This window comes from Rhinopithecus bieti, unplaced genomic scaffold (assembly GCF_001698545.2).
Source record: "Rhinopithecus bieti isolate Rb0 unplaced genomic scaffold, ASM169854v2 scaffold_6717, whole genome shotgun sequence".
NCBI classification, from domain to species: Eukaryota; Metazoa; Chordata; class Mammalia; order Primates; family Cercopithecidae; genus Rhinopithecus; species Rhinopithecus bieti.
This window is the reverse complement of record NW_016805334.1, coordinates 417,074-429,571: the sequence shown is the minus strand read 5'-3', so window position 1 is coordinate 429,571 and position 12,498 is coordinate 417,074. Positions and strand designations below refer to the sequence as shown.

The following is a 12,498-nucleotide window of genomic DNA, read 5'->3' as shown; positions in this document are numbered from 1 at the left end:
AGACCAAGACTCCAGCTCAAAAAAAAAGAAAAAAAAAAAAGACAAGAAAGGATCCTCCTCAAGAGCCTTCAAAGAGGACATGACCTTGCTCTTGCTGACACCTTGATTTCTGACTTCTCACCTCCAGAAGTGTGAAAGAATAAATTTTTGTTGCCTCAAACCACCATTTGTGGTACTTTGTTACAGCAGTCCCTAGGAAACAAACACAGCTGGTAAGCTGTCATGGAAAACATAGAATGGGTAATAACAACACTTCATCATTTCAATAGTTTCAGAAACAATTTCAAATTGATCCTTACAAATACCTTGTGAAGCAGCAGAACAGTTTACAGATAAGGAAGTGGATGATCAGAGGTATTAGGGACCTGACAGAAAGTGGCAGAAACAGAATCTGAACCCAAGTGAGGGGTCCTATTCAAATACTCTGACCCTATTAAGCAAAAAATTTAATCTCTTCCCACGTTTCTTACAGTTTTCTTCCTCATGATAACTCCAACTTCATCGTCCTATCTCCGGCAATTTGCTTTCAAGGAGGATCATTGATCAGTAATTTGGACTTAAACATGAATTTTACTAATATCGCATTCCAAATTTCTGCATTGTTACAGCATTAGTTTTTGTTATGGAAATAGCTTATTCCCAACTACCCCACTAACTCTTGTTACCAACCATTAGAGTAGGGCTTTTTTTTTTTTTTTTTTTTTTTTGAGAGAGACAAGCTCTCACTCTGTTGTTGCCCAGGCTGGAGTGCAGCGGCACAATCCTGACTCACTACAGCCTTAGACTTCTTGGGCTCAAGGATCCTCCCACTTCAGCCCCCCAAAGTGCTGGGATTACAGATGTGAGTCACTGCGCTCAGATAGCTGGGACCATCTTAATACAGTATAACCTCATCTTAACTTGATTGCATCTGCCAATACTCTATTTCCAAATAGGGTCACATTCTGAGGTTCCCAGTGGACAAGAATTTTGGGAGGACGTTCAACCCAGTACGTCAGCTAAATATTGCTATTCCTCACCGATTTACCCTTGAACCTCTTTTCTTATTGTACAGCCTCTCCTTTGACAGTCTTTTCCACTCCTATGCATAGATACAGTTAGAGCTAATATTTGCAGAAAAAAATATTTTCACAGAAAGCTGTGAACTGACAAAGATGTAAACAGTAATGTAAATGTTAAAAGTAACAGCAACAACAGCAATTACTTTTGCACCAACCTAATAGGGGCCTTTGCTTCAATGCTCCTTCTACTAAACCATCCCGACCGCTCCTCCATAGATAGATTCACAGATGCTACTTTAGCTTAATTCTGGAGTAAAATAAAAACTTTCAGAAAGACTACTAACTAAAGCATGGTCTGTATGTATTATTCTCTAAAGCATCAGTAGCATAGGCTTTGCAATTAAGAAGTCTGTGGGTTTGCTCCTGGCTCTGCCGTGGGACGCCGGGAAAGTTAATCTCTCTGAGCGTCGGTTCCCACAGATAAGAAAACACATATTCTTGGTATTTCTTGAGAAGATTAAATATTAGGCAAAACGCTTAGCACAGAACAGGGGCTCAGCATCTTTTGCCCCCCAAGAGCGTGAATCAGAGCTTTGGGTTTGCGTCGTCTCTCGGGGACCCCCGCGCCGCCAGGTCCTCAGGGACCTTTTCAAAGTGAGCTGAGGCCGAACCTCTTCACAGTCGCCCGTGGGTGCGGCTTTGGGGCGTGGTGGGCGGGAATGACAGGGAGGCCGGCTCCGCCCCCTCGGGGCGCCCGGCGCGCCTGATCGCCACGGCCTCCGCACACCCGCACTCGGATTCGCGCCTGCCAGCGCCTCTTTTCCCCTAGTCCTGGAGACGGCCGCACCTGCAAGAATTTTTGGTTCAACGCGGGGTGAGGCACAGCCTTGGACAGCCCGGGTCCGGCGCGCCGCCGCCGCCGCCCGAGCGCCGGAGCCCCAGCCCCGCCCCCCGAGCGCCGAGGCTTGTTCGCGGCGGAGACTGCGACCCTCTTCTCTCAGTCTTCCTTACTACCATGCCGCTCTACGAGGGCCTGGGGAGCGGCGGAGAGAAGACAGCGGTCGTGATCGACCTGGGAGAGGCCTTTACCAAGTGAGTGGCCGTGACGCCAGCTGTGTTCGACCCGAGGGGAGGGCGGGTGGCCGAGCCCCAGGCACTGCCTGGATCCTCATCGCCGACTCGCTGGGCAGCTCCGGGCCTTCCCTTTTCTTCAACCAGCGCCCTTGCAAATAACAACCCTTATTATTTCCTCCATGGGCAATGCGAATTCGAGGATCGGAGTCTGACTCCCAGAGAGGCCCAGGAAGCTTCGATTGAATTGCCCTCTTCGCCGCCCCTTGTCATCACCCCAAACCCAACAAACCCTTTGGAATCATCTGCGTAGGGGATGACAGCCGTGACCTAGACCCCGCTTACCCTGGGCTCATCAGATGTGGAAGGCAGCCAACGGAATGTAAATGTTCGAGGACGTATTTCATCATAAAATATTGAACGGAGCTTATTTTGGTGCTGAAAATGCAAAGGTGTTTCAGACAGGGCTCTCGCTCCTCGGGAATTAGGGAGACTGGGCACATTAAGAGGTGAAACCCTACAGATAACACTCTGGAAATCCTTTGTTGGCTCCCCTAAACTCTAGGGTTAGATTTGACATGTTTTAAACAAACCAACGTGTAAACACTAGAGAGGAGTTTCTCGACCCTTTCGGATGGCATAGTTCTCTTTAATGGCTGGATGAAAACCACAAATGCACAAACCCTAAGATATTTACACACGGTTTCAGGGAATTGGCAGACAGTCATTGTGGTCCTGGGACCCCAGATTAAGAGTCTTTGTGATGGGCTCAACAGAGAGGGAAGTAACAGGCAATTACATCATATATGTGTTTATGAAAATGAAACATTTGAAAAATCTTTTTGTATCTCTAGGCACTTCCTGACGTATAGTAGGTATTTATTAACTGTTTATTCACTAAGTGTTTAAAAGAGCCTATTTAAAAATTGGACCTCAGGAACTCCAGAATTGGATTAAACATAGTCCTTGGTTAATGACATTCTCTTATTGTTCTATGCAAGACCCTTACTTATTTGTATTTTCTTATAAAAATTATTTTGAAAGCATAATAAGCAGTATGAGGCTTCTATTCAAAGATAATTATTTTGGCTGTACTTGGAAGAAATAAGCAGAAAGCTATATTTGAAAAAGACAGCAGGAGGATGATAAGATAAATATATGAAGTAAAAAAAAGAAATTGAAGTCTAATGGCTTGCATTCTGAGATGTTTGAGGAGCACTGATGCAAGGAAACATGGAGATGGGAATAGGAGGAGATGGAGATAATTATTTGGGAATACGAGGAGAGCAGTACCAAAAACTAGACAGGACAAGAAGACAGGGTGTTAAGACTAAACTAGTATGATGATCATTTTAGCAACGTTTTAGCAAAATTTTGTTTTACTAACATGAAACAAAATGGAAATAGCTAAATACTCAAGAGCATCGTTTTTAAAATAATGAAATAATGCAGTTTTAAAAATGATACTGTAATCCCAGCACTTTGGAAAGCTGAGGCGGCCCGATCACTTGAGCCCAGGAGTTCGAGACCAGCCTGGGCAACATGAGGAAACCCAACTCTATAAAAAATACAAAGTTTAGCCGGCCATAGTGTTGTGCCGAAATCCTAGCACTTTGGAAGGCCGAGGGGGAAGGATCGCTTGAGCCTGGAGGCGGAGGCTGCAGTGAGCTGAGTTTGTGCCACTGCACTCCAGCCTGGGCGACAGAGCGAGACCTTGCCTCAAAAAAAAAAAGTGAAAATGATAGCAATGAAGATTACGTTAATATGGGCAGAAGCTTACCATATGAGTTAATTATGTATGAAGTGTGATTATAACTTTGTCAAATATGTATGCATAATCATAAGAAGACTGAAAGTGAATATACCAATATGGGAGCTAACAATATTAGAATGATGGAATTATGAGTGATACAGATGAATTATATGAATGAAGTCAGGTAATGTAGTACAGATTCAGAGTTATAGACATGTCTTGCCTAAAATTCTACTAAAATTAACAACTAGGAAAAAAGTTGGCCAGGCACAGTGGCTCACGCCTGTAATCCCAGCACTTTAGGAGGCCAAGGCGGGCGGATCACGAGGTCAGGAGATTGAGACCATCCTGTCTAATACGTTGAAACCTCTTCTCTACTAAAAATACAAAAAAAAAAATTAGCCGGACGTGGTGGTGGGCGCCTGTAGTCCCAGCTACTCGGGAGGCTGAGGCAGGAGAATGGCGTGAACCCGGGAGGTAGAGCTTGCAGTGAGCCTAGATCTTTTGCCACTGCACTCCAGCCTGTGTGACAGAGCCAGACTCCATCTCAAAAAAAAAAGTAAATGCTGCCTTAAAATATTACATTAGTTTTTTTGAGTATCACTAATTTGATAGAATTTTTTTCTGTTAATACACAAGCATTAATAAATAGTATTAACTTATTAGTTTGAGCTGATTTTTTTTTAACTCCCTTTAAATACATCAGGAGGTATGTTCAAATGCCCTATTGTGGCCTTGCTTTTGAAATGGGAATACAGCGGCAAAATTGGTTTCTGGTGACACAATATTTAAAAGAATACTTTTTTGTTTTTTTTTTCTCTTTTTCTAAGTTGGTTTCAATTCAATTTTCCATTTATTTGCAGGTGTGGATTTGCCGGAGAAACTGGTCCAAGATGTATAATTCCTAGTGTGATAAAAAGAGCTGGCATGCCTAAGGTATTTAAAAAAAAACAAATTAGCAAAATAAATACGGTGCTATAAAATATTTTAAAATATGACTTCAAGTAAGATTGATTAAAACAGTACCAAAGGCCGGGCGTAGTGGCTCATGCCTTTAATCCCAGTGCTTTGGGAGGCCGAGGCAGGTGGATCACCCGAGGTCAGGAGTTTGAGACCAGCCTGGCCAAGATGGTGAAACCCTGTCTCAACTAAAAATACAGAATTAGCCGGGCGTGGTGGCACATGCCTGTAGTCCCAGCTATTCGGGAGGCTGAGGCAGGAGAATCGCTTGAACCCGGGAGGTGGAGGTTGCAGTGAGCTGAGATCGCGCCATCGCACTCCAGCCTGGGGGGCAAGAGCGAAACTCCGTCTCAAACAAACAAACGAACAAAAACAGTACTAAATATATACTTTATGGCTATATTTCCAAGGAAATGTTTCTCTTTTTAAATCAACTTTATCAAGGTCTAATTTTGCACACCATAAGTATATCATGTTGTACAACTACCACCACAAACCACTTTTAGAATATTTTCATCACTCCAGTAAAATCCCTAATACCCATTTACAATTAAATTCTCATTGCTGTCCTCAGCCCATTAGGGGGTACCTTCTGTTGATATAGATTTGTGTTTTGTGTACATTTTATGTAAATGGAATCATGTATCAAGAGAAAAAATTTAACCTCAGTAAAATACTTTTATAAGTCTTATAACCACTGAATTATTTTATTCTTATTTATAACATATCAGATATTTATTCCCTTATTTATAGTTTCAAAACCCAAAGAATTTTGAAAATAGACTTTTAAAAAGTTTCTTGCCACAGCTAGAAATTACAGATTTAAGTACAGATTTAATCTCATGGTAGATTAGAAATTACAACCAGTAGAAGGAATGACTTTGCATGCTATAAAATTCACTTGTTAAAAAATGAGATGTAGCTGTTACCATAGTAACATTACATATGCATTCCAGAAAATACCTTTGTTCTGCAAAATGGTACATTTTAAAAAGCAAAACAAAACAGGCTTATGGGAAAAATAAGATTGAGGTAGACCATACAAAACCTATGTAACTTTGTAATCAAGAGTACTAGCAAAAACAATAATTGATGCCTCCACAAAATTTGAATAGGATTGGCAGGCAGCTGAGTGTGGCTGGAGGCTATCTTAGGGAATATTAAAAATAAAATCGTGGGCTGGGCATGGTAGCTCACGCCTGTAATCCCAACACTTTGAGAGGCCGAGGTGGGCAATCACGAGGTCAGGAGATGGAGACCATCCTGGCTAACACGGTGAAACCCCATTGCTACTAAAAAAAAAAAAACCCAAAAATTCAGCCAGGCGTGGTGGCGGATGCCTGTAATCCCAGCTACTCAGGAGGCTGAGGCAGGAGAATGGTGTGAACCTGGGAGGCAGAGCTTGCAGTGAGCCGAGATTGTGCCACTGCACTCCAGCGTGGGTGACAGAGCGAGACTCCGTCTCAAAAAAATAAAATAAAATACAATTGTGGAGGTGGTGTGCACCTGTAGTCCCCAGCTACTCGGGAGGCTGAGGTGGGAGGATCACTTGAGCTCAGGACGTTGAGGCTGTAGTGAGTCAAGATCGCACCACCGCACTCCACCATGGGCGACAGAGTGAGACCCTGTCTCAAAAATAAACAAATGAAAATAAAATGAAGTCATGGATTGAAAATGTTAGCCAGTGGGTTCTGATTCAGTGCAGATGATAGCAAGCTCTGAGCCAGTGGGACTGTTATTAAGTAGCGACTAGGAGAAAATGCAACCCAATAGAGTCATGGATCCACTTTGAGGCAAGAATTGCTGGTGTAGGGAGTTATTTAAACTTCTTTTATGAATAGATCTGGAAGCATTATCTACCTATGTGATAACTGAGTTGATGACTTTCTTTTTCTTGATGAAGGTTATAATTCTATTGTAATTTTAGCTTGTCTAATATTAACTAATACAACTATAACATTCTGACATTATTTCGTTTTTTAGCAATCGCATATGAGCATATTTGGTTTTATAAAAACACATGTTGACCGGACGCAGTGGCTCATGCCTGTAATCCCAGCACTTTGGGAGGCCGAGGCGGGCGGATCACCTGAGGTCGGGAGTTCGAGACCAGCCTGACCAACATGGAGAAACCCCGTCTCTGCTAAAAATACAAAATTAGCCGGGCGTGGTGGCACATGCCTGTAATCCCAGTTACTCGGGAGGCTGAGTCAGGAGAATCGCTTGAACCCGGGAGGTGGAGGTTGCGGTGAACCGAGATCAGCCATTGCACTCCAGCCTGGGCGACAAGAGCGAAACTCCATCTCAAAAAACAAAACAAAAAAAACACAAGTTATAGCAGAATAGACAAGACCAGCAGTTTATATCAGCAGTTTATATTTGGCATTGACATACATCAGAAATTTTTTTTTTTTTGAGACGGAGTCTCACTTTGTTGCCCAGGCTGGAGTGCAGTAGTGCAATCTTGGTTCACTGCAAGCTCTGCCTCCCAGGTTCCTGCCATTCTCCTGCCTCAGCCTCCCGAGTAGCTGGGACTACAGTCTCCCGCCGCCACGCCCAGCTAAAGTTTTGTATTTTTTGGTAGAGATGGGGTTTCACCGTGTTAGCCAGGATGGTCTCAATATCCCGACCTCATGATCCGCCCGCCTCGGCCTCCCAAAGTGCTGGGATTACAGGTGTGAGCCACCGCACTTGGCCCAGCAATCTTTTTAATTATACTTGATTAAGGAATCATTTCATCGCTTTAAAATTTTCTACAAATCCTTGGACAAGCCAGAAATATGGTAGATATTGGTGGTTTGATGTTCGAAAATGTGTTGGAAGCCGGGTGTGGTGGCTCACACCTGTAATCCTAGCACTTTGGGAGGCTGAGGTGGCCAGATCACTTGAGGCCAGGAGTTTGAGCGTAGCCTGGCTAACATGGTGAAACCCCATCTCTACTAAAATACAAAAATTAGCCAGGTGTAGCGGCAGGCACCTGTAATCCCAGCTACTTGGGAAGCTGAGGCAAGAGAATCGCTTGAACCTGGGAGGTGGAGGTTGCAGTGAGCTGAGATCACACCGCTGCACTGCACAATTGGCATTACTGTGTTACCAGATAGGTTTCTGACTGGATTAGACCCTGTACATTCTTGTTGCCACTTTTCTTAGTGCTTTGAGCTTTTATATATATATATATATTTTTTTTTTTTGAGATGGAGTCTCGCTCCATCACCCAGGCCAGAGTGCAGTGTCGTGATCTGTGTTCACTGCAACCACCTCCTCCCGGGTTCAAGCAATTCTCCTGTCTCAGCCTCCCAAGTAGCTGGGATTACAGGCATGTGCCACCATGCCCAGCCATTTTTTTTTTTGTATTATTAGTGGAGACAGGGTTTCGCCATGTTGGCCAGCCTGGTCTTGAACTCCTGACCTCAGGTGATCCACCCGCCTTGACCTCCCAAAGTGCTGCGATTACAAGCGTGAGCCACCACGCCCGGCCAAGCTTTTATCTTCATTTAAAAAGACAGATACATAAAAAATTATTTATATTTGACTGTATATGGTTTGGAATCTTTAAGCCACATAAAATCAAGAAGTTAGGCTGATGGTCCTTCTTTTGAAAGAGTAAATGAAGAGAGGTCTGCCAATGATACATCAGAGTACTTAGAGCTTTCTGAGGATCATAAGTGAAGCCATTGTTATATATTAGCATTGACTTAGCACTCATGACTTGGTAATATGTATGCAGGCTGTTTTTGTGTTAATGGTGTTCTGTTGTCATTTTTATCACACGTATTTATGAACAACCTACTGTGTACCTGGAGTGGAGCTGTAAGCAAGCCAGAAATAGTTCTTGCGCATGGAGCTTATAGTCTAGCAGAAAGGGGGACATTTTACAAGTAATTAAGTGTGGCGATGTTGCAAAAGAGAAGATGCCAGTGTTTTTGGACTAACAGGGGCTAAACCAAGTTGAGTATTTGAGGAAGCCTTTGATGCTTTTATTCAATGCTGATTTTTTTTTTTTTTTTAGACAGGGTCTCACTCTGTCACCCAGGCTTGAGTGCAGTGGCACAATCTTGGCTCACTGCAACCTCTGCCTCCCTGCAACCTCCACCTCCTGGGTTCAAGCGATTCTCCCATGTCAGCCTCTGGAGTGGCTGGGACTACAGGCGCATGCCACCATGCCTGGCTAAATTTTGTATTTTTAGTAGAGACAGGGTTTCACCATGTTGGCCAGGCTGGTCTTGAACTCCTAGCTTCAGGTGATCCACCCTCCTCGGCCTCCCAAAGTGCTGGGAATTTTGTTTGTTTGTTTGTTTTTGAGACGGAATCTGGTTCTGTTGCCCAGGCTAGAGTGCAGTGGAGCCATCTCAGCTCACGGCAGCCTCCTCCAGGGTTTTCAAGTGATTCTCCTGCCTCAGTCTCCGGAGTAGCTGGGACTATAGGCACGCACTACCACGCCTGGCTAATTTTTTTATTTTAAGTAGAGACAGTGTTTTACCATGTTGGCCAACCTGGTCCGGAACTCCTGACCTCAAGTGATTCACCCACCTCAGCGCCCCCGAAGTGCTGGGGTTACAAGCATGAGCCACCACACCTGGCCTCAATGCTGATTTTTATCAGTCAAGTCAAAATAATAACTCAGATGGAGGAAAATGCATGTGAGCAAAGCTCTTTACTTCCTATGAACACACACTTCCATTACCACAGACTAAAACATTCTGCCATCTTAGACATTCCAGTTCTTAAGGATTCCTAATTTAAGAGATTATTGCGTATTTAATTTTTATATTCTCAATACAAATTGCTTTTAATTTATTCCCAGAAAACGCATTAGTAAATAATTACATTTTAATCTTAATTTGATATTATTTTATTAATATAAATTAATAAATCATTTTAATTTTTTACAGCCTGTCAGAGTTGTTCAGTATAATATCAATACAGAAGAATTATATTCCTACCTAAAGGAATTCATCCACATACTATATTTCAGGTAAGAGACATTTTGTTTTCTAACTTTTATGATTAGATAGATTTTCCTAATGCCATAGTGGTAATTGGTTGTATTACATGTGAGGCACCCCCCCCCAAAAAAAATTGACTTCTATTGCCATTTTTACATGTTTATTTTCAAACTTTTCAAAAATATATTTGAAGACTAGAAAACTGGCAGACTTAAGGAAATATTAAAAATGAAATGTTCATTAATGAAGTGAACTGATAATTAAATTATTCTACATTCATACAGTGAAATACCATGCAGCTCTTAAAAAAGAGTTCTGCATCTGTATGTAGTAGAACAGGAAGGTACTACTTCCTGTGTGTGGTGTGTGGGATACATTGATAAGTGAAATAAGCAAGTTAAAGAACCACATCTATAGAATGAATATTTCTGTTAAAACATACCCCCATACAGTCATAAGAATGAAAAAAATATACAAACTTCTATCAGTGGTAGTTCTGGGTAGTAGGAATGTAAGGTTTTTGTATTGTGCAGGTTTTACATGTCATAATATTTGGAGCTTTGTGAGCATATACTACTGTAACCTAAAAAAAAGAAAATATCACCAGGTGCTGTGGCTCACATCTGTAGTACCAGCTACTTGGGAGACTGAGATCAGGGGGATGGCTTGAACCCAGGAGGCCGAGGTTGCAGTGAGGTGACATTGCACCTCTTCACTCCAACTTGGGCAACAGACCCAGATCCTGTCTCAAAAAAAAAAAAAAAAAAAAAAATCTATGTAATGGCTCAAGTTGGTAATCATAGTAGGCTATAATTTTAGGTTTCTGAGATAAATAAGTTAATGAAGTTCCTAGTACATTGCACGGTACGTAGTAAGAGGTCAGAAATGTTATCTTTCTGGGGTAATAAAATGAAGATGTCTTTTTGTGATAAAGTATCTTAAGCTAAGGTAGTACAGTTTCACTATTCTTAACAAATTGTATGACTTACCAAAATGAATAAAACTTTTACTTATTTTTAAAGCCAAAACTGTCACTTTTTAGGCATCTATTGGTGAATCCCAGAGACCGCCGAGTTGTGATTATCGAGTCGGTATTATGTCCTTCTCACTTCAGAGAGACACTCACTCGTGTTCTTTTCAAATATTTTGAGGTACCTGTCTTTATATCAAATAAGTAAATTGCTTTTGAAATAAAAAGTGAAGCAGTAAAAGTCTTACTAGTTTTTAGGGACTCTTTCTTCCCTTTTTTTTGTTGGTAGATACTCAAAACTTAAACTAATAAAAGCCTTCATATTTTGTCTCTTTTATTTTATATGGCACACAGTGTAGTTGGGGAACCAGATGACAGAAGATTCTTCAAATTGGCCATTTATTTTCTTCCTTTGTGTGGTTATTTCATGCTTTAGCATTTCATCCAACACTTACATAATTGGAGATTTCTTTTTATTACTGTTTGTTATTTATTTTAATATAGGTTTTTCTATTTGGGGACTTTTTTTCAGAATTAAAAGGTATATTCTGTGCTGTGGACTTTGTGATGTGTTTCTTCCAGATCTTTCTAGCTTCCATTGTTTAGTTATACTGTTCTGAATTTTGTCATTTTAGGCTTCAAATTCCTTTGAAATGGAATATTCAGTGTCTCCTTTAGAGTAAGTCAGTAATGCCAGGGATGAGACTTGCCTCATGATATAAGTAGTATTACCTGTAGCTTTGATTTTATAGGAGTCAGGATTATTTTATGACCAAGAATATGTTTTAAGATTAGTGTATTTCATAGACCAGAATCTTAATTATTCAAATTTTTTTAATCTCTGCCTTGAAATTTAGGTTTTATCAGCAAGGGAAAATGAAAGATTATATGTGTTAAGTATATAAGAAATTTAGCACATATAAATGTATTTTCTTACATTCTACTGAATTCAAAACATACCTAATACCAAAAATCACAATGTCTTTATGAGGTAAAGGCACTTAATATTTCTAAGTTGTAGTTTTGTAAAGCAGGTACAGGGAATCAGGTTGCATAGCCTCCAGTACTTACTGATGTCATGAGTCCAGGAATTTCATTTGCAGTAGGGAGAACATAAAGCAAAACAAGAAGTTGTGTCAGCTGTTATCTGAATAAAGTGGAATATTCTCTGTATTTATAATTAGAGTTTGTGTTAATATCCTTATCTTCTATATGACTGGAATACCTGCTTTATCTATTTAGATAAGAGAAATATAGCCATTATTTTGTCTGCCATTCAATTATGATGGACTCTCATATTTTGATTGAATATCTAGTATTTGGGATGCAACCAGATCTGGCAAATTCTTACTGAAAAAAATGTCGCACAGAGCCAACTATTTGTATATTGTGTTCTTTGGTTTAACTTTAACTGCCCATTATAGTTTGATTAGCCAGATGTGGTGGCATGCATCTATAGTCCCAGCTACTCAGGAGACTAAGGTGGGAGGATTGCTTGAGCCTAGGAGTTCGAGGCTGCAGTGAGCTGTGATTGCACCACTGTACTCCAGCCTGGGCAATGGAGCAAGACTTTGTCTCTAAGAAAAAATAAAATTTAAATAAAAAAGAAAAGTAAAATTATGTAGTTTATATTACAAACTTTGCAAATAAAGATAATAAAGAATTTTTTTTCTCTATTTTCATCTTAATGGTAAGGGCATCTCTCTATTTTTTTAATTTAGCATCTTCCTCTAAATTTATGTTTCTAGAACTCTTCTTTCTCTCTCTCTCTCTCTTTTTTTTTTTTTTTTTTTTTTT

At 40.9% G+C, this 12,498-nt stretch overlaps 1 protein-coding gene across 1 annotated transcript in view; it reads left to right on the top strand.

Annotated features, from left to right (window-relative positions):
* The first annotated feature begins 1,754 nt into the window (after positions 1–1,754).
* ACTR10 (actin related protein 10) overlaps positions 1,755–12,498 on the top strand; it is a 34,250-nt gene continuing 23,506 nt past the window's right edge. The window contains 4 exon segments of the mRNA XM_017872192.1: positions 1,755–2,093; positions 4,689–4,761; positions 9,678–9,760; positions 10,774–10,905. Of these exon segments, the coding sequence (XP_017727681.1) occupies positions 2,017–2,093; positions 4,689–4,761; positions 9,678–9,760; positions 10,774–10,905 (365 nt within the window). The 5' untranslated portion in view covers positions 1,755–2,016.